Here is a 27,036-nt window from a genome sequence, read left to right on the forward strand (position 1 = left end):
ACAGCTGACAGTGTAACACTAGGATTCAGATTCTAGTGCTCCTCAGACAATGTCCATTTAATGACAATGGTCTGCCCCCTGATGGCTCTTTGTGTTATTACACTCCATGCCGAACACATGACAATGTAAATTTAAGGACTTTCAATACTAAAATTGTCCTGGAGATGACTGCATGCATTATTTTGGAAGGATTACACACAAAATGCAGTGTTAAAATTAAATCAGGTTTATTTAACATTGAAAAAAAAACGTACATATTCAGCTTCAAGACAAAACAGGTCAAGTACACAAGCTGTAGCTGCTTCTAAAGCACCGAGACGACATTGGCTAAAAGCGAGCGTACGCACTCCTCTGTGGAGCAGGCTGAGCTCCGCCCTGCTGCAGCTGATGGCGAAGCTGCTGGGAGTACGGATCCTCCAGGGATTTGACCGACACGGTTGTCTTGGGCCCCGTCTTCCACTCGATGCCACTCTCGTCCACCACGGAGGCCTCCACGGTGACGTTGTGGGTGCCCAGGATGGAGAAATTCAGCAGGAACTGGGTGCTGAAGTAGTCGTTGTGGGGTTCCACCCGCTGCTCGATCTCGTTAGTTTTGGTGTCGAGTGGAATCTGAGAGGGGAAAACAAGTAGTATAAGCATCAGAAAAAGCGTGAGCTGCTTATACAGGTTAAAAATATCAGATATGAGCTTCAGTGCATGAAAATAATGCAATATACTCAATATACTGTTAAATAAAAAGCTCAGTGTGATTTCTAACTACCTTCACAACAACCAAAAATGACAGCAAACATTAGATACCTTGTAGTCAGGGCCCGTTTTGCTCTGGAGCACTGATGTGACATTCAGACAGACAGACTGGATTTTCCTGAAGAGCCCTGGCGTCGAACCGTGCTGCACCACCCCCTCCACCTTCAGAGTCAGCTGCTGGCTGCTCTGCACTGGGATCGGCTCACTCGGCGTTCGCGGGGAAGGAGAGAGTGCGAGCTGGGAGAAATTAAAAAAAGACGTACGTGTGTGTCAGCCTAAAGAGAGCTAAAGAAAGACTGTCACATATAGCTGCAGCAGGACTGTATGTTCCTTTGGGCTGTGTGAGCTGCTGCTGTCAGTCAGCTGTGAGCTTAGATGTCAACCTGTCTTCAAACTGATAGAAAAAACATTTGCATTAAGTGTGAGTGGTGATGACGTGATTGTTTAAAGACTTTAGGGGAAAGTTTAAGGAAAGTTGGGGCTTTCTTATTCTTCTTTAAATCGATTAAGTGATCATTAAAGGGACAGTTCCCCTGCAAATCGAAAATACATGTGCTTCCTCTTACCTGTAGTGCTGTTGAACAGTCGAGATTGTTTTGGTGTGAGTTGTAGAGTGTTAGAGATATCATCTGTTTCCAGAAATCAAGATAATCCACACACCTCACTGTGAGCAGTTTCATGTAGGAACTACTTTCTCTCTACCAAACTACACCCACCAACCGTTTCACTGTGCAGAAGGAAACGTGCAGCTACTGCTAGCTTATCTAGCGCCACTGAGCTAGCTAAGCTGAGGAGGACTCCATTAATATTTACATCTCACACTGTCATGAGCACAAGTCTTTCCTCCATGAGTAGACGCACGCTTCCTTCTGTGTGATGATATGGTTGGCGGAAGGTGACACCACAAGCTGAGTGCCATCTAGCTCCACTATATTCAAGAGAAGGCAGACATCTCCAACATTTGGCAACTCACACAAAAACAATCTAGATTTAGAAATAGCACTACATTTTGGGGTGAACTGTCCCTTTAAGCTCTGCATATCCGACCAACATCCTGCAAGTAAAAGGCGAAAACTAGGACAGGCTTTCAGGAGTCATCAGGCCTTCTGATCTACCTTATGTTTTGAAATGTGTCAGTGGGTTATCACACTATCTGTTTTCTTTTATCTAACAAGAGCATCTTTTTTATCTAAACTTAAGCCACCAAAGCGTGCATCTACTTGTGGACTAGATGTCTTGACAGTGCGAGACGTAAACATTAATGGCGTCCTTCTCAGCTGAGCTGTAACATTAGCTAGCTCAGGTAAGCTAACATACGTGGTTGATGGGTGTAGTTCTGTAGAGAGAAAATAGTTCCTACATGAAACTGCTCACAACAAGGTCTGTGGATTATCTTGAGTAACTGGGTCATGATTTCTGGAAAGAGACATTGCTGTTGAGTTTTTTTAAATGTATTTTGTTGGCGCTTTGAGCACCACAAGCCGAGTGCCATCTAGTTCCATTATACTGGAAAGAAGGCAGACATTTCTAAGGCCAATATCTCCGACACTCGACAACTCACACCAAAACAATCTTGACTGATAAACAGCACTACAGGTAAGAGGACAAAATATGTATTTTTAATTTTGGGGTGAACTGTCCCTTTAATGCTGCATATTGTGTTTGGTATCTGTAATTGCGAATTGGGATCTACATTGTGAAGATAAAATGATTCACTGTACCTTGATGCTTGTTGACTGGAGCTTCTGGAAGAAGTACCTCTGGAGAGACAGCGGGACCTTGAGCAGAGCTATGACGGCATCACAGAGACAACCTGTATGCTGCAACGACAGCAAACAACACAGTTTCAGTAGTGACATTATGAGCAATCAGCTGCTGCTCAAGTTTTTGTCATTGTCCTTTATTTAATCAGGTAAAAGTCTTGTTGATTTTCAGTCTGTCATTTGCAAATCTGGTCACCATGCAGCTTAATTCTTAGCATACATAACTGTGATCCCCAAGGTGTTCCATATTAATCTTACCAGGTGTGAAACAGGAGGGTGTTTCTTGGTGAGGCCCTCCACTTCCTCCAGCACCCGACTGAACACCGACATCATCCGTCGCTCGTATTCGCTCTCCGTCTGCACCGACCCCTGGGTGCCGTACTCCTGGAAACTAGATTACAGAGACAGAGGGAGACAATCTGTTACGGACAAACGACTGCAGGGAGGACGCCTTCGGGGGGATTTGTGTTATGGCAAAGCACTTTCAATAGAAAACACTCATGTAACATGGTGCAGCGAAAAACCTTTTTATCAAATTAAATTAGAGGCATTTATTTTCATTAGGCTGTCATCTGTGTCAAAAGGGGCAGCTTGCAAAACGGATACATCCGTGCATCACGCTGCACTTTGTTAAAGCGTGACTGCATTCCTTGACGAACTCAAATTGATGCATTTAAACTAAGTTGACATTTCCCCATTACATTTTACTGGCAGTCTATCAAAGAGAACACGCCTTAAACCTTTTGACCCAGGCTAATTCATAAAGGTAGAAGTCATTTTACTCTTAATATGTGGACTACAGCAGCTCTCACCTGGCTGCCTGTGGGTCCAGTATGAGCGCCTCTATCACATGGGAGACAAGCAAACAGCTCTGTTGTTGTCTGAGCAGACGGTTAAAGAGAAATGACCGACATTAGAGAAAGACTGCAGCAGAGAAACCAAGGTTGGTAAAATAAAGAAAGACAAAAGTGGGATGTGACAGAGACAAGTTTGAGGATACAGCTCCACATTCCGAAGGGTGGCGTAGTCAGCGTCAAACGATGACTGGTGTAAATCGGCGTAGCGAGCTGCGAGACTTCTGAACTCGTCCATGCATACCTTCAACTGGGAAGAACAGCGGTGACAAGGTGCAAAAAACTTCCAGTAAACATTTGCTAACTGATGCCATCTAGTAATCTGGGGAGTGTGTCGTGTGCGTTCAACATGAAAAAGGACACATTCCCTGCGGGCAGAGACTGACTGTGCTCACCACACTATCAGCTTCTTACCTGCATTGATATGCGCCCGCACCGCTGCAGCTCGTTCCCCGACGTGAGGGCGATGGTGGTGGCGATGGCGGGAGGGGGGCTTGTTTTCAAGCTGTTGCAGGTACAAATGAGCTGTGACAGGGCTTGCAGGGTGTCGATCCGCAGCTTGATGAACTCGCACTGGAATGTAAGCGGGCTCAGAGGAGTGCTGGCAGCCTGGGAGGGAGGGATTAATCAGATAACAGCACACAAACGCTGCAGTTAAACACTGACACGGCGTCTGGTTGAGTTGACCTAACGAGATACAGTCGGGTATTAGAGGAGTTAATCCATTAACAATTTGAGATGCTGTGAGATCAGCTTCAATACAAGACTGTTGAGAGTATCGGCAGCTTGTAAGGGAGAGTTTGGGTTCAGTGGACCGGGGCAGCAGCAAAATATATTTTAGCCTTCTAATAAAATCAATATCAGAATATCAAAGTAGAGTAATGAGAAGAGGAACAGATCTACTGGTTTTAAATTGTTTATATGCACAAGCTATCATGTAAGAAAAGACAAAATGGGCACTTCAAGCTGACAGCTCAATTACTACAAGTAAAATATTTTAACAGCATTTAAATAGGACAGAACAGGAAGAGATTTTTGATCCATATAGGTTGATTACTGTAACCATGATTGTTATAAGAAGCTTCCGCTGTATTTTTACAACTTCACCTTGCCGTCAGACAGCCCTTGATGCTGCAGTAGATCAGCAGCTCCTGTGTTCTGCGAGGTAAAATTACCGTCTTAGTCAAAAGAGTCTGAATGCTCTCAAGGGAGCAAAGATAAAAGCTTCTATTTCCCATCAGAAAGGGTTCACAGACAGCAAGGTAAAGCAGTTCTCCTGCTTCTCCAAACCAACATTTTCTATATGCGCCACACTGACTATGGATAAGGACCTCAAACAACCCCACATCATGTAACAGGAACTATCCCTGAGCATCTGTCACTGGTGAAGAAGGAGGAGGAGCTGTATTAATGTTTTCTGACAAGATGCCTGGAAGTTAACTCACTGTGAGGGAAGCGATGCCCTTTTGGTAGGAGCGCAGGGCCTCGGCGATGGCGCTCATGGCTCCGCTGTAGTCTCCGTCCTGCACGTGACTCAGGCACTGCTCTGCCTGGGAAAACTCCTTCAGGCTGTTCAGCCAGAAGTAGAAGTGCTCCGACGCCACGCGGGTCCGCAGACTCTGGTACAGCTCGCTGGAGAACTCGTGGCATCCCTGCGGATTAATGACAATATGTCAGGCGCAGGATTTGGCAGCACTGTGTCTGTGGCGTCCTCAGCTCTGGTGACACGTTTAAACTCAAACAAATAGATGTTTAAGCCATTTCATAATAAAGGTCTGGTTAACAAACGGATGAGATTACCATGCGTGAGGCTTGCCGTGCGATGCGGTACACCGTCCAGCCATTGGCAACGTTCTCCAGCTGCTGTTTGATGACAGTCTTCACTTCGGCTGACAGAGACGACTGGCTGGCAACAAAAATCACTGTTGCCAAGGAAACCTGCAGCAGTCACAGTGGGAGAGATGAGTGTTGAAAATCAGAGACATACAAGGGCGATAAGACAAGTATAAAAATGAGAGTGGATTTCGAAGCTGGATGCAATGTCAGCTTTTCTGATTTTACTGTCCGACCAGCAGCTGACGTCTGACTCATGACCGATCTCTTACCAGAAGCTCCTGCTGCTTGTCGGTGGCGGAGTGACTGGCCACTCTGTACAGGTCCACCAGGTCTCCCAGCATCCCGTCGCCCAGGACCGGCAGGTGGGTGGCGATGGCTGCCAGAGCGTGGCACATGAGTACGCGGGAGGAGTCGCAGGATAAGTGGAGCTGGCCGAGCAAGAATTCCACCGCTGCTTGGCTGAGATGGGGTCGACTTTTCAGCAGTTTGACCAGTGAGGTGAGGGCCGTCTAGAGTTAGCACGACCAGAGAAGAAGGAGGATGAGTATTGGGTTGATGTCACATGGTAATCAATCATCATTACATATATTTCCAGGACACAGATGGCAGTGAGCTACATGTTTTAGTTGAGGAGTGCTGGTTTTACGGCTGTCAGCTTAGAAAAAGTGGTAAAAATTTAGCTTTACTGAGCAATGCTCCCAAAATAGAGCTGAAACAATAAGTCAGACCAATATTCAATTGACAGAGAATTAATCTGCGACTATTCTGATCATGAATTTATCAATTAATCAAGCAAAAATGTGATATTTCCAGTTCCTTAAATGTGACAATGTGCTGCTTCCCTTGGTCTTACATCATAGTAAATGTATTATTTTGGGGTCTGGAAATGTCGATTAGACAAAAACAAGACATCTGATTAAGTCACTTTCAGCTTTAGGACATTGGAACAGACTTTTCTCACAGTTTTCTAGAACAAACAGTGATCAGTTAATTTCGAAAATCATCTACAGATGAATCTGATGAACATAATTGTTAATTGTAGCCCTACATCCAATCAGTGCCCTCTGCTTCTTGTTTATAAAGTTGTCTTACTTTGAGTGTGGCCTGTGCGCTGGGGCTGCTGTCCTGACTGCAAAGCATCAGAAGGGACTCCACCCCCAAAACTGTGTCCTGCTCCAGCTTCACTATATCTGAGGAGGAGAAAGACAAACAGTAATGTTAGCTTTGGCACACAAGGGCAAACACCAGCAGGGTGAATGTGAGATGTTTATTGTCACTTAGGTTCCCTGAGAGGCTCTACTATACAAAAACAATAAAGATAACGGTTAGAAAAAGACATAAAATACATAAAATAACATCTAACAGCGAAATAAACAAATAAAAGGCGAGAAAAATATAACGTATACATATTTTTGGACACTCAAGGCAAAGGCTCCCTTCCCCAGGGCATCAGTTGCTGTTGCTAACCTTTGTCTGGACAGGAAATGGAAATGTTTGAGAGCACTATGACCCCATGAGCGGCCACTGCCAGGTTGCTGTGGTAACAGCATTCTTGTGCCAGTTTAACCAGGTCAGTGAGCCGGGGGGGAACCGAAGAGCCACCTGAGAAGAATGTTTGAGAGGAACACACATCAGTTAAGACACGCTCTCTTCTTCACAAGACAAATAACAGCATTGGAACATGCAACTAATGCCTGGTTAAAATTAAATTCTCACTGTGACGAGAACATTTTGTTGAATTTGAAAGTGAACACAACCTGTCATGTTGTTAAAGTACTGCTTGATTGCGATTGTTCCAGAGAGGGTGGAGAGGACAGCCAGCATTCCCATCTTCAGACTGTTGTACGGGCTGGTCAAGGCACATTCACACAGCGTCTGCGAGATGAGACACAATAGATTACAGACAGATATTAAACCAACATGAAGACAACCATGTCACAGCTTCAATATCCTAAACAGTTGGGAACTTCTAATTTAGTTACTAATTACTACTTCCACTTGATATATGTCTCTATTTATTGTATATTACCTATTTAACCAGTTTTCAGACTGACGGAATAAATGTCTTGGGACCAGTTAGTAGTTAGATTTAGGCCCTGATCACACAGAAAGTGTTTTAGCTGCTGGAGGCAGCTTTTTATAATTGTTTTTAATGAGAATGAAGCTTTTTGCTTGCGGTTTTTGCGCTACGATGCGCCTCACATTTCTGCACTCTAAGTGCCTGGCTTTTTTGCCGGAGCGCTCTGAACTCCTTGAGCTGAAAAAGCTTCAACTCAGAGCAGAAAAACGTCCCAAGTCATTGCTTTTGTAGTCATAGTCATGACAACAAGTTTACAGTTGGTAAACAATGGAGGAGAAACTGGTGGTAGCAGCTGCTGGATACCCAGAGTTATACGGCCCGATGATAGATAGCAGGATGCCTCCGAGTCATCCTAAAATATGCCTGGAAACGGGCATCATGGAGGAGAAGCTCCTGGACCAACTGGTGGTACTCCCCATGATCCACCCTCTTTTTTAGGGTCTCATGTACCCACACAGATCTCTGTTTCCCTGTGCCCAACAAACTATTTACTGACAGCCTCTCACCCTCAACCAGAGCTACAGCAAGTACCCTCTGCCTCAGCATTTTAGGAACTAGATACTGATTACTGGGGGAAAATAAATGGTAGATTGATTACACGGGAAGGTTAGTGTAAGGACCTGATGGGGTGGTTGCCTGGCAACAATGAAAAGGCGCAGTGAGCTTTTTTTTTTTTTTTTACTATTGACAGGCAGTGCAGTGTCCCTTGCATTTTGCAGCCTGCAAAAAGCTTTCTGTGTGATCTGTGGTGGTTTAGTTCTTAAGGCCCTGACACACTGAGTTGACGGTCGGCCATCAGTCAAAGTTGGGCCTTTGGTGAGTGTCTGACACCCTCATTGGTACAATGTGTCCTGCACTATTACCCCTTGTCTCCTTTTTTGTTTTGGGACGATTAAAAATACTGAACAGGTGTCAGAGACAGCAGAGCCTGCTGGTGAGTGAAATCACTCTGATTAGCAGTTCAGCTCAGCAAATGAGAGGAGAAACGGAAGTGAGGAAAGTAAACAAACAGCTAAAGTCAAGAGGGAGTGAGACCAAAGCAAACTTGTTACACAAGGTAAGATTATTTTTCTTTAGCCATTGAGCTCTTTAGCAGACACGTGTCATGATGGTTTCTGATACTGTTCACTAGCACAAGGTAAATATGCTCGTCTTTCAACATTTGATTGTGTTGTAAATGTGCTAACTGGCTAACTAGCTTCAAGACGGTCTTCTGGTTTTCCTTTTTGAATGAGGATTACAGACTACTGCCATCTGCTGGTGTGGGGAGTTATTTCCTCTCACGCAGGCGCAGAACGTACAAGCTGGTTGAGCACTGGCTGTAGTCTTAGCGGTATGTGCATGTGCAATTTTTTTGGCCAAGACATGGCAATGTCAGGCAACGCAGCAGAGGGACTTTGTCGTCGCTAGTTCTCTGAAGTTGGTTTGGCGATTCTGGGCCTTTAAGGTAAGTGTCTGGGCCCCTGTTCTCAAGTTTCAGATAGCTTATAAAAGTGTGTATTCTAAATGTCTTGTGAATAAACACTGAACTGTGACTCTACCTGTGTGTTTTCTCTGATCCAAAGGTGAGGAGCCTTTTTAGCCAGGAGCTTCAGGTCATTAATCGCAAGTCTCTTCACAGCTTTTCTTGGGTCGTCTTTCAGGTACTGAAGGAGGAGCTGTAACTGTACAGATGAAGACACAAATAAAGTCCATCATTTAGATTTTTACAAGGGTACATGAGTGTAGGTGCACAAGGGTACAGCTCTGTCTTTGCACTACCTGCTTTGGAATATCGATGAGAGAGGAGGCAGCCAGCTGGGTGAAGGTGTGCAGGGTGACGATGACCATGGGGGTGGAGGGGTACGAGTTCACCAGGTTCTGGAGAAGCTCTCTGCTGCTGGAGGCCAGGCTGGCTTCGTGGTGCATGTGCTGCAGCATGGGGATCAACTTCAGCTTCAGCTCCACGGGAGTGTCTAAACCTGGGGTTGAGATACACAAGAAAGGTAAACTGTTTAATAAGTATTTAAAAGTTGTCTTAACTATGACCTCTGTGGATGACTATTAATCAACTGCTTCAGGTCTTGATTTTTTTTTTTTTTTTAAATTTGGACTAATTTTGGATAGTCAAAGCATGGGAAAAGGTAAGCAGGGCAGTTTTTGTTTTCCTAATAGTGACCTGTGACCTTTTTAGTACAGAATAAAGCTCTTACCTTGAATCATCTCACTGACTTTGTTGCAAATCCCTGCCGCAAAGTCTCTGACAATCAGAAAACACACCACATTTCTGTTATACAAAACATCACCACACATAAACTATGTGCACCACAGCTCAGGTGAAGCAACAGTTTTCCTTACTTTGACTGTGCAGAGAAGCTCGCGGCAGCAAATATGGCAGCCTCCACTTCCACGTTGTCATGGGAGTCCAGACTTTGACGAATACTGTGGTGGGCGTTCTTCCTGTCTGGGATGATGGAGGCCAAACTACCAAGCATCCTGAATGGAAATAGGAAAATTAGTTTGTTTTAAGTACAATGTTACTGTATGTTCGAATTAGAGGTAAAACTTTAGCACATTAGGCATTATTACCTCAGAGTGATGGCTCTGGCCACGGGGTCGTTGCTATGGATGACCGAAAACACCCTCTTGACAAATTCGTCCACATTGAGGATCTTTTCCAGATGTTTTTCACTCTGTTGCGTCACTATGAGCACACAGAGGCGCAGGAAATTGTTCCTGGAATCAGTAGAGACAAGCTTTCATGAACAAAGACATCTGTACCACAATAGAACCAGTTTAACTCATCACACACCACAGACATGCCACTAATGATTACTTCCTGTTGACAAACTCATCTTTCATTAAATAAAAATTGGGCTGAGCAATATATTGATATTATATTGATATCCTGATATGAGATTTTTGGGGGCTGGGAAAATATATTTTAAAGGATCAAAGTCTTGACTATTAAACTCTGTAGTGGACCAAACTCTCAGTGATTACATTGTTTCTTGAATAGCACAATTATGGATCTCAGAGGTGAGATTTAATGGAGTTGACATCTTACAGTGTTGACAAAAAGTTATAGATTTATTAATTTCAAAGCGGTTGCAGTGAGAAGCCATTTTTATTTTTCAAAGTTGTAAAGAATTCTCTTAATGCTAACCAAAATACTGATTTTTAAAACATAATTCTTATTTAGTTTTGATTCTGCAGGGCTACAGAGTTGACCTGGTATGGTTGAGACTCACAATAGCAATATTATTATAAGAATTTATCGAAAACTATAAAGCTTACCAGTACTTGAGCAGCACTAATGCCCTTTTGGATACCAGTTAGTGAGACAGGAGTCCTTGTGATATAGCTGACCCCCTGTAACGTGTGATTAAATGATGTTTTTGTAGAAATCTGGCAGAACTGACAAAAATCTGGGACACATTTCCATAAAAAAATTATCTTAAAACAAAGATGATAATCGCACTATATTTTTACGTACTGGTAGTTTTATATTTTGACGGCTTTTAACACTTTTTTAGTTTACCGAGCAAAACATAAAATATAAGAAGCAAAGTATTTTCTCCTGCTGTTCAAATTTTTCCCACAATTTTAAGAACCTTGTAGAACATTTTAGGAGAGATTAAGTGTATATATAAACACCATAAGTCAGAGAGACTTGAGGAGGGATTGAAGAGACAGAAAGAAAAATAAATAAATGAATAAATTAATTAATTAGAATAGCAGTCAACGAGGTTTGCTTGACTAAATGTCACAGGGTCATTTGTGCGATACCTCCACAAAGTCAGGTTGAAAAGGGTCTTACGAATTTCACCCACCTAGCCCAGAATTTAATGAACACTTTTTTTCTGAAGATAAAAAGAAAAGGTAATATATTCCATAACATAAGTATCATTTACAATATCTATCCACTCCTCTAATGTGGGAGGTTCAGGAAGCAACCAGCGCCATGTGAGGACTTTCTTGCAAGGAGGTATCAAAACACCAAACATATATTTATCAGAACACTTTACCTTAAAATCCGTACATCCTAGAAATAATGTAGAAAATGGCAAAGGAGGATTAGTGTTAAGTATTTGTTTTAGTGCTTTATGAAATTCTTTTTAACACATGTTTTAATTGTTTGAAGTTGTGAATTCTTGTCTGGGATGAGGCTGTATTCTGGCACAGGGCAAGTTTAGAACTTAAAGAAATGAAAGCAGATCAAAAATATTTCATAAATCATATAAATTTGATATAGAAAAATGCTTTAAAATAACGCTACACCCAAGAAACAAACTAAGTGTGTTAATAGGTTATAATTTTAAGATTTTTTGTTGTTGTTTTTTGGCAGAACTCGATCTGTCTCAGTTCTTGAGAATGGGTGTCAAATATCTCACAGCGTAAATATTTTGTGAAAGCATAAATAGTCAACCCTACAATATGGTCCCAATAGCAATATTGAAGTATTTGGTCAAAATTATCACATTATTTGATTTTTATTTACATATTGCATTCTCCTACAATTAAAATTTTAAAATAACCAAAACATTTCAATCAATAATTAAAGGGTCAATGGAAATAATAAAGGTAATAATGTTTATTATTTGTTTTACCTGTTTTTGAGGAGCACTGATTCATCTTTGTAATCATTTTTTAGGGTGTATTACATGGTTCAGTTGAACAGTATTGTGTATTATTGACAATACAGGTGGTATTTAGATTTCTTGCTGTTGTGATATTGTAATAGACTGCACCACTTTTGACTAGTTGTGCCTAATAAACTTCATCACAATCATCACAACTGGAAACCATAAATATTTTATCAGTTAGAGACACTGACGTCCTTGCACCAACTTGCCAAGCACCCATACCCGAGTCTGAAGATGTCAGCCAGCTTCAGGAAGGCAGAGTTGATGAGGATTGGGAAAGGGTACTTCTGGAAGAGTTTGGGGAAGAGCACCACCGCCTCACACTGCTCCCCCAGCTTTCCCGACCGCAACCCTGGAATTGAAGCAGTTTCACCATCATAACAGAGCATACAGTTAGTGACATTTAACAGAACCGACACAAACACACATCATCAGACTGTAACCGATGCTAACGTGTTAGCAAGCTAGCTAACGCACCTTTGTCCAGCTCCATGAGAGCGGAGTTAGCGTCGAGTTCCTGTTCGCCATAACAAGCCTCTGACAAGAATGACCGTGCGGTGGAAAGCGACATTTTATTTCAGGTGTTTTACGACAAAAACAGGCCTGAAATCACTTATGAGCCGTTAGCATTTCATTGTACAGGCGGTGGAACTCAAACCGGACGTTATAACAATGCTATTTCCGGTATACGGTTCTGGTTTTCAGAATAAAAGGCTCACTTTCCAACTTTACTAATGCCAAATCTACAAGTCTCAACAATTCTAAAGAAAACTATTTCCCTTTAAAGTGGTGGAAAAAAGTGCATTAACTAAAATAATTTACTAGTTTGAGGTAATTGTACTTTACCTGAATACTCCATTTTATTATGTTGTTATATGCAATATTATACCATCTTATTACAAGATCAATAAAGGTGTATCTTATTTTATTGTATGCTACTTTGTCTTTCTTCCCCACTGCATTTCACAAGGAAATATTGTACTTTTTACTACACTACATTTATTTCACAGCTAAATTTCACAGAGTAAATTACACAACAGCATGTGAAGCAATTAAAATGAGACCTACCTTGACCAATACAATATTTTAATGTTAGTGTTTTTTATACATAGATGCAGATACCTTAACCTCCTGAGACCTGAACTTTTGTTTGGCATGCATTTCTATTTTTTCCTAGCTATTTGGGCTCAATAGGACCCAATATAAAAAACTAAACACTGTCAACAATATTTAAGTCCCAATGTCCTCAAACGAGTACTTCTAGTTAGCAGTGTCTTAGCTTGTTGTTGTTGCTAAAATTGATCCAAATTTTGTTGCCATATCAAACTATGAACATTATTAATCATAAATAAACAATTTTCGACCATAAAATGTGATCAGGTTTTGGACCTTGTCCACTTTTGTCTCAGGATCAGCTGCAGATGGACTTGACAGAGATGGCTGCCATCTTGTTTTTACATGGATTAGTCTATTGTGCTCTTACCACCACTAGATGGCACAAAAAAGTGTCCACAAACAAGGACAACGGGTCTAAGTTAAGTAGAATGAAGGATAAGGTCAAGTAAACCCAAAATGAGATGTCCTCATACAGGACACAGGGTCTTTATTGTGTTTAAGTGAACTTGAGATAGCTGTCTTTGTTATATTGGTATTATTTTATTCTTTATTTTGTTCTAACTATTTGTCAATCAGGACTTGAAAATGTGCCCTGTCTGTTGTACTTACGACGTTCAATAAAGAATATCCTAAAACAAGCTTTGACAATGTGTTATTAGTACTTTTCAGAATCAGAATCAGAAACTCTATTAATACCCAAGGCAAAATCGTGATTCCTTACAGTCGCTCCCATTTAAAGAATAGAGAATTATAAAAAGGAGGACTAAGAGTATGAAATGGAAGTATAGAAATATAAAGCAATGAAATAAAATAGAATAAAAATAGAATGTGCATTATGCTGCAGTGTTTAACATTAGTGCTTAAGATATAAAAAATATTGTAAAATTATAATAATAGCTTTACGGATCATGCTCTCAAACCGGAAGCGGAAGTGAAAGTGACGCTGCTGCGGAAGTGGCCGTTTCGACCAATGGCAGCGTGTAACGCAAGTTTAGCGGGTGATTCGGTTTCTGTGTTTGGAAGATCTGTTCGCGGGAAAGATCAGCAGCAGCAGCAGCAGCGGGACGGAAAAAGACCACCAGCTCACGATCTGACAAACCTCTGAGAGTTATTAAAATAATTTCAGATCTGTCTCACAGGAGTTCAGGGATGCTGTTCCGCTCGGTAGTTGACAGAGGAGTGGGCAGACGGCGGCAGAACGGTGAGAGAAACTGTGTGGGGGATATTTTTGGGGGGCTTTTAGGTTACCGGGTGTTGCCCTGTGGTTCATTGTGCTGACTATATTTAAGCTAGGTTAACATCAAGGGAATGCAAGATGATTAACGTTTACTTTGTGTGTGTTTGGGGCAAAATCACCACAGTTTGCAGTCTGATCTTTGGTCGCGTGCTCATTTGTTAACGTTATTTCTTTATCTATTAGCTCAGATTAACGTTAGCTGAACATTTAACGCGCTCTGCCACATTATTAAGCGTCGAAACTCGTATCTTACATGTGCCTGAAATCAATATCACCATTAATGAGTGCATTTTTACAATAGTGACCACAATATGGAAAATTGGGCAAAATCATGTTCAATGCAATGATCTGTAATTTACTGTTGTAACTTTTCTGTCCACCTCCCACTGTGGCAGCCACTCTGCGGATCGCCATTGGTTATTTTTGGTTGCTGAGTGAAGCAAATGAAGTTTCCATTTGCATATATAACCAGCATTTGGCGCGTGCTAATTTCCACCCCTGCTGTTCTGCATTACCACTCTCAAAAGCTAGTTAAAAATTATAATTTGTTTGTAATTAATAATTTAGACAACAAAAATCAACATGTGGTGAAAAGATACAGGGGCGTAGCACCAAACTCTGGGCTCTGTACATAAGCAGTCTCTGTGGGCTCCCTGCCCCTCCTCTCTCTCTCATGCACCTTTTATTTATTAATGTTTTTTTTTAGAAAGTCAGTTTGCTTTCTTTCCCTTTCCTTTCTTTCTTCTTCTTCTTTTTAGGTACCATTTTCCCTCTCTTGGGGAAAGACATGACAGTGTGCGTTGACACTCCAGCCACATAAGCAGTCACTCCTTCTTTTCAAGCTGCATTTAGAGAGGAATTTAGAGACTTTTAGAAATGCCTTTCTGTCTGGTCTCCTGCAGACAGAAGTGAGTAGAGTCTTGCAACACATGTTTTTATGGGGCGCGGCCTCAGGGGTTGGCTGCAGTCGGTGAGACGTCACCACTACCTGCTTGAGGGTGGGTGGCCCGGCTTTTGAACCTACTCCTGAGAAGGTCCATCTCCGGCGTGGCAAGGTGGTTCGGCATGGCTTTACTTGGCCCGACCAAGACTGACAATGGAATAGGGTACTAGTGCAGGGGAGGACTAAACCATTTGGCACCCTTTAATGGATGAGAGGGGCCTCGGAGAGCTTCTACTATTTTTATAAACAAAGTTTTTCAACCGATTTATTCAGCCAATTTTAATCTAATTATGGCACTACTTATTTAGAAATTAAAAATTTCAAACCAAACTTGTCATCCCACACTTTCTGAGGCCCCCCTCCCACTGGGGCCCTGGGTGATCAGTCCCACTTTCCCCTCGACTACAGTGCCCCTGAAAGTCCATACACATACTATTGAGTTTCTGTACAATCTTTTATTACTGATTTTAAATGTCAGAGGTCAAATGTCAAACATAGCCTGAAAAAAATGTATGTATATATTGCCTTTTGCAGTCATAGGTCACAAAGTGCGTCACAAAGGCATTATACGATAAGAAAGAAAACATAGAAGACAAGGTGACTATGTGAGTCGAGTAGTTAAAAGTGTACTGCTAGCAAAACTATTTGCACAAAAAACTGAAGTGTCAGGATCTCAAAATAGTTTCAGTACAGTGTCTTACTGAATGCATAGGTGTAGATTTTGGGGGGAAGCAGGGGACACATCCCCCTCAATATTTAGAACATGTGCATTTGTCCCTCCCATGAAAATCATGGAAGTAGAGGCAGAAATTGGTGCAGAAAAAAACAGTAGGCAGGAAATGAAGTGTTTGAAACACCCCCAAACCACCCATTTCATGTCTCCCCCAATACTGAAACAAACCCTACACCCTTGACTAAATGTAGTTTCTTTTTTGATCTTCCCAGCCCTCCCTGCAGACCCCTGGCCCAGGTACCCTCTGAGCTCCCTCCTGGGAGGCTACCAGTGTGTCCGACATGACGAACACATCTCCTACGGCAACCTGGGTGACTCTGTGCCACCGTTTGGATTGGCTTTCTCCTCTGGTAACCCACCTGTTCATGCCATATTATCACCAGACGATGCACAACAGAGCTAGGAGCTGTTACTATTTATCTGTCTAACTGTCTAACTTCTCCCGTCTCTGTTCAGCGGGGCACCTGCACAGCGTCCTCGCAGCAGCTAACGAAGAAGGCATCGTTAGGATCTACAACACAGAGAGACATGAACAGCTGCTTCTTAAAGGTGTGTGTAGAGACTTTCACAATAGATAGGGAAATTGTTGCACCAGGACCAGACATCACAATAAAAATGATCAGGGCTAATGAGTGGCTAATGTTGTGTGATTGTTTGCAGAATGGCTGGCTCATGAGAACGCTGTCTTTGACATAGCCTGGGTACCAGGGGAGCCTCAGCTGGTAAGTACAGTTCAGATTCATGCCACATCATCCATTCACCATGAAACATAATGTCAGTGTCATATGCATTAGACATTAATGCATCTAATATTTGGTCCATACACAGATGTTTTTCACTCATTCATTGATGTTGTGTGGCTTTATTTTCCTTATTATCTACTCTTGTTCATGTTGTAGCATTTAAAGCAGCTTGTGAACTCCCTGTCCTTCCAAACAAAGCCTTCTATGATTAAATTTTATTGGTCATGTGTCGTCCTCAGGTGACTGCTGCTGGTGATCAGACGGCCAGGCTGTGGGATGTGAAGTCAGGGGAGCTGTTGGGGAGCTTCAAGGGTCACCTCTGCAGCCTCAAGTCTGTTGCATTCACACCCCAAGAGAAAGGTATACTACATACTGACCTAATACAGTTTAAGATTATTTTTCGCTCTGGAAAGCAGCAGCCGTCGCTGTTGACTTTTTCGCTGTGGCCATGTCTGTTACTTAGCAGGACATGTCTGCTGTTAGGTAACCGTTCCTTTACTTGTTTACTGTCTGTCTGTTAAAGCACATTAGTTTAATCTGCATAGCTCCTACTATGTGCATGTCTACAGACTGTATGATAGTCCTGCATTGTGAGTAGGGTTGCCACTAACGATTATTTTCATTGTCGACTAATCGATTACTTCTTCGATTAGTTGACTAATCATTTTTATCAAAAAATGTGTTAAAATGTTGAAAAATGTCGGTCTGTCTCTCCCAAACCCCAAAAAAAAAGGGTTTTAGTTCACCGTCATGGGAGAGTGTGTAAAGCTGCCAATATTTGAACGTAACAAGCTGCAATAAGATTATTTTGGGGTACATTTATAGTACTTTTCTATGAAATTAAATACTTAAATTTCATGGTCAGTGTCATTAAAATAGTCTAAAATCTAACTTGCTTTAAGCTGTATGAACCTTGCAGAAGACAACTCTGTGCTGACAGTGTGAGATTGGATTTTGGGGCCATTGCAGCCTGTTATTCACTGACATGTTTATATTTGCCTTCACCTATTAGTATGGCATTAATAACCAACAATATATACAGTTTGCGGGGACAAAAATCAAAAATCTTTTTCTATGTATTTATTGTGAAGTAGGTGGATGCATGACATTAAATTTAATATATTTGTCATTACTAAAGCAGTGCTGTATCACATTACTGATGCTTTGTCTTCTATTAAACAGCTGTGTTCTGTACTGGGGCCAGAGATGGAAATATTATGGTCTGGGACACCAGGTGCAGCAAAAAAGGTATTCATGAGAAATTTCAGTTATAAAGAATATTTAGTGTCTCTTCAGACCCCTTATTAATTCATAAAATGTCATGCAGAAATATTACTCTGTGTATTTTATATGTGTGTGATCATGTTTGTGGCTTCCTCTCAGATGGTTTCTACAGACAGGTCAAACAGATCAGCGGCGCTCACAACAAAGCAGAGACGAACCCCCCGACCAAAACCAAGAAGAGGCGGAGCAGCACACGCGGCATGGCTCCCAGCGTGGTGAGTTTCTTCAACAACTTCAAGAAAACAAAGAGTACAGGTGTGTAGTGAGGAAAGGCTGGTCTTTAAACGCCTCATCTCTGTTGCAGGACACTCAGCAGAGCGTCACAGTGGTTTTGTTCCGGGATCAGCACACCCTCATTTCCTCAGGGGCTGTTGATGGGTAAGAAACTACTGTTAGCTGTTTCTAAAATGAAGCAAAGCAGTATAAAATAAGCCGTGTATGATCAAATCCATCTGTCTCTTCCTCTTAACCAGAGTGATCAAGATGTGGGATCTGAGGAAGAACTACACCGCACACCGTCATGATCCTGTTCCGCTGCAGACGTACCCATACCCGGGTTCTTGCATGCGCATGCGACTGGGTCGGTATTGTACAACACTGGGCGTCATGTTAAACTGAAACATGCAAATAAACCAGAATAAGCTGAGTGATGCTTTGCATGTTGTTTTGCAGGTTATTCTGGACTCGTTCTGGACTCCACGAGATCCAACGTCATATGTAACTGCACCGACGACAGTATCTACATGTTCAATGTCAGCGGAATGAAAACGACTCCAGGTAATCAAGGACCCCGCTCTGACTGTACATGTTGTGTATCTGTGCCACAATAGACTCCAGTTTATGTTTAATTGAATTCAGTGCCATTACGTATCACTAGATGGGGCTGCAAACTAATGTCCTTTGTTTTTACTGTCATGGAGAGCCGAGAGCGAAGCAGGAGGGCACTGTTTGACAGAGGAAATGCAGAGACTTGACTGTGCTCGTACAAGCATAATCTAATATCTTGAAGTCAGAGCTGTGAATATGTGAAGGTGTGAGGGACGTGGAACACTGACTGGTTTATACTCACACACTGCAAGCACATGACAGGGTGTCTACAGGTCCTTAAGAAGTTTTGAAATAGTCTTAAATTTTTGAGGTCTTAACTCCTACAAACATTTTATCTAATTTGCTTTATACATTTTTTAATTTCTTGTGTAAATGAGTGAAGCCTTTCTATGTAAATGTCCACATTTCTAAAGTTACAAATCTTTAAAAAACTACAGTGCTGTTATTTTACCTCATACTTGCACTTACCTATTGGCAAAATGTAGACTGACTTAACTCTAATATCCATATTCCTACATGACACCTACCTCTGCACAAGACCACATATTTACTACTTGCCAGCAGTTCTTACCTGCAATGCTTAAATAAGTAAAACATGATTTGTCCATAAATCTGTCCTAAATTTGGTTAAATGTGTTGTCCTATTATTACTAATTTAACACCCGTTGAAGATACGTTTTATGAAACCCAGAGGCAAAATTATTTTTTTTCACTCTGTCTTACACACAGGCCTAAACTACACACACATGCACATTCAGGACCCGTACATGCACTAAATCAGGGGTCTGCAACCTTTGCCATTAAAAGAGCCGTTTTTGACCAAAAATAATTTGAAAAAATCTGTGTGGAGCCGCAAAACATGTTTGAGCCTGTCCACGCACTACTACATTCTCTATTTTATTCAATTTACTTTTTTGGATTTGGCATCCATAGCTAACCAGCCACTGCTATCGAGGTTCAGCAACATTTGGATTCATAGAAGGAATTTCCATAGACTTCTTTTCTCAAAGGCTCAAGGAGCCACTGGACAGGGGCTAAAGAGCCACATGTGGCTCCGGAGCCACAGGTTGTCTACCACTGCACTAAATGGAGAGATGTCATAGCTAGGGGGCTGCCCATGGACAAGCACCCGGAGCAACTGGGGGTTCGTGCCTTGCTCAAGAGCACATTGGCAGTGCTCAGGAGGAGAACTGGCACCTCTCCTGAACTGGTGACCCTCTGGTTCCATACCCAAGTCCATATTGGCTAAGCTACGGCCTCTAGTGCTGCACTTTGTGACTGCTGAAACATTACTAACGTGATACACATAGATCAGACTGGCAGTGTGTCATCACCTAGGCTGTGCCCCCTTCTGGGGGATAGAGGGGAGATGGACGTGCTGCCCTGATTGGGTGTTTAAGTATGATTCATAGGCCTACCCCTTTTGAACGCCTTTAAAAAAAAGTAATGGATATGGGGTAAGATATTACTTAAAAGTTATGAAGAAGTTTTAAGACTTCACGGGTAAAATTGTGTGGGAACCCTGATCTCATTAAGGCTCATGTCATCTGTTTGTTTTGCTCTAGTTCAGGCTCAGTTGCTTTCTGAATTTAATCTTTGTTCAGTGATTCTAAATAACCCTGTTTACACATGCTCTGCATCCCTGAAATACTCAGAAACATTTCCTGCATGGGGTCATGGGTTAACGGGAACAGAGATCGATATGAAGGGAAATCTGTACCGCTAATTTCCCGCCACAAGACCAAATATCATTTCAGGGAAAATGCAGATACAGCTGTGTTGTGAATGAAAGCAGTACATTGCAGGTGAAAGTATGTAAAGGGTTACGTCTGTCTGAAAGACTCATTCAGTTTTGCATTTACGCCAATTTTTTGGTTCAAGCGTGTCAAAGAAAAAGTAGAACTTGTCTCGCAGAATATTAAATACACTACAGGTACATTTGTACAAGACAAAAACATTTGGTCGTGTTCCTGAAAATAATAAGAGCATCTTGTGCTGGTACTTGTGCACCCAGCCATGCCTTTCCTTTTCCTTCTACTGTTTAGTTTTCTGATAGTTAGCATCCATAAGTGTTGCATTACCGCCACCTGCTGGACTGTCTCTTGCCCCATCTGTTCCAGCTTTGCCATGGCATGTGGAATGGAAATGTTCCTGAATGTAGTGCATGTGTGACTAGTGAAAATCACTAGCAGTGCCTGACAGGTTATCCTGGTAATTTACTGGGAGCTCAGTGTGAAAGAGGCTGAATATTCTGGTTTGTTTTCCTCCACAGTGGCAGTTTTCAGCGGCCACCAGAACTCCTCCTTTTATATAAAGTCCACTATCAGCCCAGACGACCAGTTCTTGGCCAGTGGCTCAAGCGACAATAACGCCTACATCTGGAAGGTAATGTCTCTACCTTTTTATTAAGATATAAAGATGTGTTGTGTGTGCAGTGTTTAGGGTGATTTATGATGGTGTGTTTTATTTTACTCTTCAGATCTCTGATCCCAAACATCCTCCCATGATGCTCCAAGGCCACAGCGAGGAAGTGACATCTGTTGCATGGTGCCCGACAGACTTCACCAAGGTGAGGCGAAAAACTTTTGTGTTTCTACTGTTGTTTGAGTTTTTCAAAGACTCTGTAAGTATGATTCAGAGGTTTTTGTGTTTCCCTGCTGTGAAGCTGAGCTGTTTTAACAGGCTAGGAGGATGGATTTAGCCTCTGTATAATCCCCACCGCTCTGTTTGCAGATTGCTTCCTGTTCTGATGACCACACTGTGCGGATCTGGAGGCTTCACAGGGAAATGGATGGAGGACAGTCTTCAGTGGGAGAGGCCAACCTTGTGGGGTGGGCACGTCCTAAATCGCCCTCAAGTAAGCATCACAACTACCATGAACCACCTTGGAACAAAAAGCTGTCTCTTTTATGCTGTTTCTGTCCCTTAGCATGAGAAATGTGGAGGTGCTTTGTTGTAAATCACTGCTGTCCTGCACCCGAATGTAAAATGTGTCATTAATAATATTCATAATGGACTAACAAGGGCGTCTTCATTTGTTAAGGGCTTTCAGTCAAAGCTGAAACAACCCCTGCCAAGAGCCAGAGGACAGAGAGTCTTGGCGGCCTGGCCTCGCCCCAGCTTGCTGCCTGTGCTCCCAGTGGAGCTGCCCTGCCTCTGCCCTCCAGCACCACCTCACCCATCCCCTCTGAGGGTGCCAAGGCTGCTGCTGTTCGCCGGAGAACGCCATCTTCAATCAAACAGTGGTTATCCCCAAACCGGGGATCTCCCGGTCAGGCCAGCCCTCCACTCCGGAGGGTGCTGAGCCCGTGTCCCCAGAGCCCGGCGAGCATCGCCAGCACCTCTCCCACGGAACGACGGGCCAAACGCAGGCTGGAGACAGGAGACGGTGCATCTGCAGCCTGCGGGGGTGCAGAACAGTGTGACTGTGTTACTGAACTCTACCCCGTGGCAAAGAGAAGCCGGGCCCTGACTGGAATCTGCTGCCCTGCTCAAGAGAGCCGGCTACAAACAGACTGTCATGCAGAGGACAACAAGCAAGTCTCGTCGAGACAGGCTGGCAAGGAGAATTGCTCCCCCAGAGTGAAGGACTGGTTGTCAGAGATGGGCCAAAAGATGAGGAAAGGTCAGGGAAGCCCTTGTTCTCCCAGAAGCCCCAATGTCTCGAAGAAACAAGAAGGCAAGACCCCAGCTTCACCGGTAAGCAGAAAAATCTCTACCTCAGTTTAACGTTCTCTCAGTAGTATTAGTGTTGCGACTATATCACGTCCTATTGTGTAGTCTTCTCTCGCTTGCCTGATATCAGATAAAACTGTCAACTCCTTATACTCTGTTTCCATCTTTCATCACCCTGACCACTTTCCTTAGGGAAGTGGGATTTGATTTTCCTGACCCAGGGACTCGAAAACAATGTATCCACCTGGCTCTAACTCTAACGTCATTTTGAGTCACCATCTTCCTCCAAGCACACCTCCTTCCTAAACATTTAAACAGTACAATGAGGACATTTACTGACATTGTCTCCAATCAGTTGTAGACTCCTGAATTGGACTGAATTGAAATCGTATCGAGGCAGACTTTGTGATATCTGCAAATATTGTGTCGTGGTTCAAAGAATCGATATTATATCAGATGAAACTTGTCATTTACACTCCTACTCATTGGTTCCAGCACAACACTTGACAACAGCTTGAAACCTGCGATAGTCCCGGCCGGAGCGATTGGTGATTGGTTGTTTTTTATCATAACTGAGGAACCGCTGTTTCATGACACGATGCCAGCGGAACCAGTCAACTCAAATCCGGTACAGTGGGCGGATTTAACAGTCTGGACTGGTGTTGTCACAATACTGGAATTTCTAGCATCAATACAAGACCTTGAGAAACACAGATGTTCAATAGCGTTTTAATACCTCATCAAATGGCTGTTACTTGTCAACAACAACTTTTCTTTTCCTAGTTAGTAGCAGAAAGCAGCAGAATGATTGTAGAAAGAGCCAAAAAGTGCAGTTGGTAACGCCGTATAGATACTGCGGAAAATAATATTGAAACCATTTTAGATATTCAGAATTAGATTTGACACCACTGGTCTGGACCCCAGATATCTTAGATCCATTTCCCTGTCAGTATTAAAATGCCTTTGATACAGCTGTTGTATTACAGAAGACTGAAACAAATGGCTGATATTTTCTCTTGCTGAGAGTTAGATATTAGATCAGTATCACGCTCCTATCTGTAAGGGGAAGCTAAGCCATATCACGTAACTGCACCATCCCCGGTTCAATTGTGACCTGGGACTTTTGTTGCATGTCACAACCCTCTCTTTATGTCACTACGATCCCTGTCTGCCTCTGTACTGTCCACTATATAATAAAGAATAAAGGCAAAAAAAAAAAAAAAAAAGGCTAGCAGCTGGTTAGCTTAGCTCCACCTAGCTATTTCCCTTTGTTTTCAGACTTTGTAACAAGCTAAGCTAACCATTTCCCTCAGTGGAAATGGAGCTTTAATTTACTTAAATTTCACAGATAAACAATAAATTGTGAAGACAATACATCTTCCACAAAAATAGCATTTCAAGTCTTGTTTGTGATTTATCCTTCAGAGATTTATACTACAGGATTTATCCTGGCTTCATATGAGCGGAGGAAATCTCCGCTCGTCACTAGGCTAATTTATACAATGTAAAATGCCATATGCTTGTGCTAATAATGTTAGCATGTCATATTTGTTTGGAAAACTTGTTTAGTATAACATAATTGTTTTGCCAGTGAACCTTATGAGGTGTAATGAAGCCAAATTATATAATGTTACCTTTGTTAAATGTTGCTGTTGTCCCTGGTGTAATATGAGAAGAGGAAACGTTCGCTAGCTGCTAGGCTAATTTATACAATGTAAAATGCCATAGGCTTGTGCTAATAGCGTTAGCATGTCCTATTTGTTTAGAAAACGTGTTTAGTATCAGACAGTTGTTTTGTCAGTGAACCTCGTGAGTTGTAACGGAGCCAAATTATGTGCCGTTACCTTTGTTAAATGTTGCTGTTGTCCCTGGTTTTATATGGGAGGAGGAAAATATCGCGGGCTGCTGGGCTAATTTATACAATGTAAAATGCCATAGGTTTTGCTAAAAACATTAGCATTAGCAAAATGTGTCCAGATAAAGACAAGTGTTTTGTCTGTGAATGCTGCAAGTTAAAGTGAAGCTGATTTGTGTACTTGTGTTTGAAGTTGGCTCTATTAAGCCATGTTTAATGTGAGTTCAATGTGTGTTTTGACTCAACTTAGCTTTACAGCACTTCACAGAAACTCTGCTGCCAACTAGTGTTTTGGAGGTGTAACTGCAGAGTGACACGGACACACCACCGCACAAGTAAAAATGGTCACAACGGCGCATAGGCTACAGCGTAGGGTCTGCGCACAACTATAAATCCCGCTTAACTCTATATGAGGCAGTAAATAAGCTCCCAAAATGGGATTTCTTGAATATAAAGTGAAACTGCACTTACCAACAATAGTGTAACTCGTGCACTGTGGGGACACAAAAATATTTGACCTTAACTCGGGCTGTGCACTGTTATCAACACCTCCCTTCATTTTCACGTACTTGGAATGTTGCCAGTCTGGAAGTTCAAGCCTACTCTCCTGCATCTTCATTGAAAGTCACTGGAAACGAATAAGAGCATTACAATGGAAATACATGGCTCGAGGAATGTTTGGTGTTCGAGATCAGCCCCTCCTTAACAGCGCTAATGTGTGCATGCATGTGGGTGTTTCGTAGCCATTAAGATAAATATCACAATTGACGTTTTTTTTGTGTGTGTCTTGTTTTTCAGACCATCCGCTCACCGCACAGCATGAAGAAAATCTCCATGTATTTTAAAAGAACGCCTCTGGAGTGATCGCCCGTGCCACTCAGATGCTCTGTGCTTCTGTTTAAAATGCTAGAATTTTATTTGGAGTATTTTTAACCTGAACCCACGGATGATGCTTCTTCAAGAACACTGATCTACATTCGGATTCCATGAGCACATGAACCTGGGCCGCGCAGAGATCAGCAGAAGAGTCATTCTGAATATTTGACGCTACAGTTTGCTCTCGAGGGGCTGCTTTTTTTTTTATTTTAATTGGGCCACAGGTTTTGCAGTTACCTCCTACACAGTTTTCTGGTGCTGTGCAGAATCTCTGGTTGAAAAAATATCAAGTTGTATGTTGCTGAGTAAATCTGTCGTTTTACTTTAGATGCATCAGTGTTCAACACACATTTAAAAAGTTGTTCAGGAGGTTAACCAGATATTAATCCTCAAGAGCAGAGGAAAATGTTTGTCTACAGGTGGGGACATTTTTAATTCTGCTAAAAACAAACATTTATTTGATCCACATCTTTGAGCAGTTTTATGAACTTCACTGAGTTTATTTATCGTTTCATCTCTTTGTGGGGTTTTTCATGTATGAGTTTGACCTTTTTCCTTCAGTGTTACTCATATAAAACTCTGCTACATGTGATTCTTTTTTGAGCTAATGCTTAAGTTGTTTATATGTACAAAATAACCAATGATTATTGCTTGGTTTATTTGTATTTAATTGACACAAATTTTCTGTGATCAGATTTTATTAAATTGAAAAGAATTTTCTAAGTGTGTGGCGTTTTATTGGTGTGAGTATGGCTTGAGACACATGGCGGCACGGAGGAGCAGTGGTTAGCATTGTCGCCTCACATCAAGAGGGTTTCTGGTTCGAACCCCAAGGCTTCTGTGCGGAGTTTGCATGTTCTACCAGTGTCAGCGTGGGTTTTCTCTGGGTACTCCGGCTTCCTCCCACGGTCCAAAGACATGCAGGCTACTTAGTGACTCTGAATTGTCCGTAGGTGTGAATATGAGTGTGTCTGTCTCTATGTGTCAGCCCTGTGATAGTCCGGTGACCTGTCCAGGGTGTATCCCAGGTCTCGCCCAGTGTCAGCTGGGATAGGCTCCAGACCCCCAACAGGATAAGCGGTTATGAAAAATGAATTAATAAGCTGAGACACAAGTGACAGAAATGCCCTGACTTTATTTATTGCAGTGGTTACAAGTTCTTTTTGTGCCCCCTTGTTACAGGTTACATATGCATTATATTATTCTTTTTTTTACTGTTTTATTTCAATACTGTTGGGGGTATGAGTTAAAGTCATTGTGTTATGCAAGGAGAAAAGGAAAAAATAGAAGAAAGTCTGCAAATCAAATGTGTCTTCCTTGCGTTTTCTATACAGTTACGTATATACAGTTCTCACAACCCTTCTGATTAGTGCAACGACCCTGTGGCGGGGCCGCGACCCCCACATTGTCAACCAGCAATGGTACTTTAAGCTATTTTCTTTAATTCTCAGCTGATTAAAGTAAGAATATGTTGTATTTTATTCATATCCACCGTCCCATGATTTGATTTTACTTTGAACTTGTCTCTTTTTGCTTTGTTTTTTAGTTCAGAAGAGTGTACAATAATCAGCAATCACCAGTGGGTGAACATAATAGTACACTGAGTATCATCATATCTCCCCATCCATTCTCTCCACCCCAATATTCCCAAGTAAACTGGCATTTTTTTTAAACTTTTATTTTATTTATTTAACCTTTATTCAACCAGGAAGTCCCATTGAGACTGATAATCTCTTTTACAAGAGAGACCTGGCCAAAGTAGCAGCCAATCACAACACATTTAAAAGGCCCTAAATATGACATAGAATACCAAAAAAATCCACAATAAAACAACAACTATT

The 27,036-nt window shown here is 42.1% G+C and overlaps 2 protein-coding genes across 2 annotated transcripts; one reads left to right on the forward strand and one right to left on the reverse strand.

Moving 5' to 3' along the window:
- Positions 1-210: 210 nt before the first annotated feature.
- On the reverse strand, positions 211-12,574 carry ints7 (integrator complex subunit 7). Its single transcript, XM_033647786.2, has 20 exons — positions 12,383-12,574; positions 12,128-12,257; positions 9,849-9,995; positions 9,618-9,755; positions 9,473-9,519; positions 9,042-9,241; positions 8,822-8,944; positions 6,958-7,075; positions 6,668-6,802; positions 6,293-6,390; positions 5,470-5,709; positions 5,165-5,302; positions 4,810-5,016; positions 3,779-3,973; positions 3,511-3,614; positions 3,323-3,391; positions 2,769-2,901; positions 2,469-2,567; positions 799-984; positions 211-609 (listed from the first exon to the last, which is right to left on the reverse strand). Exons 1-20 carry the CDS (start codon positions 12,474-12,476, stop codon positions 328-330), a joined length of 2,883 nt encoding a protein of 960 aa, XP_033503677.1. The 5' UTR covers positions 12,477-12,574; the 3' UTR covers positions 211-327.
- Positions 12,575-14,038: 1,464 nt separating this feature from the next.
- On the forward strand, positions 14,039-25,918 carry dtl (denticleless E3 ubiquitin protein ligase adapter). The gene is made up of 15 exons (XM_033648321.2): positions 14,039-14,222; positions 16,147-16,284; positions 16,391-16,483; positions 16,595-16,656; positions 16,917-17,037; positions 17,860-17,925; positions 18,061-18,176; positions 18,266-18,339; positions 18,435-18,541; positions 18,634-18,738; positions 21,062-21,174; positions 21,269-21,358; positions 21,523-21,646; positions 21,833-22,488; positions 25,118-25,918. The coding sequence occupies exons 1-15, from the start codon at positions 14,171-14,173 to the stop codon at positions 25,181-25,183; spliced, it is 1,983 nt and encodes a 660-aa protein (XP_033504212.2). The 5' UTR covers positions 14,039-14,170; the 3' UTR covers positions 25,184-25,918.
- Positions 25,919-27,036: the final 1,118 nt, after the last annotated feature.

The sequence above is a fragment of the Epinephelus lanceolatus genome, chromosome 13 (assembly GCF_041903045.1).
Source record: "Epinephelus lanceolatus isolate andai-2023 chromosome 13, ASM4190304v1, whole genome shotgun sequence".
Taxonomy (NCBI): Eukaryota; Metazoa; Chordata; class Actinopteri; order Perciformes; family Serranidae; genus Epinephelus; species Epinephelus lanceolatus.

Excerpts from the sequence above, each read along its gene's own strand:
- ints7 (XM_033647786.2), bottom strand. The coding sequence starts at position 12,476 with ATGTCGCTTTCCACCGCACGGTCATTCTTGTCAGAGGCTTGTTATGGC. Across the intron at positions 9,520-9,617 it reads AGCTTCTCTGCACAGTCAAA|AGACTTTGCGGCAGGGATTT; the intron begins GTAAGGAAAACT and ends TCTGATTGTCAG. Across the intron at positions 7,076-8,821 it reads GGATCAGAGAAAACACACAG|ACGCTGTGTGAATGTGCCTT; the intron begins GTAGAGTCACAG and ends CTCATCTCGCAG.
- dtl (XM_033648321.2), top strand. The coding sequence starts at position 14,171 with ATGCTGTTCCGCTCGGTAGTTGACAGAGGAGTGGGCAGACGGCGGCAG. Across the intron at positions 17,926-18,060 it reads CACCAGGTGCAGCAAAAAAG|ATGGTTTCTACAGACAGGTC; the intron begins GTATTCATGAGA and ends GCTTCCTCTCAG. Across the intron at positions 21,359-21,522 it reads GCCCGACAGACTTCACCAAG|ATTGCTTCCTGTTCTGATGA; the intron begins GTGAGGCGAAAA and ends CTCTGTTTGCAG.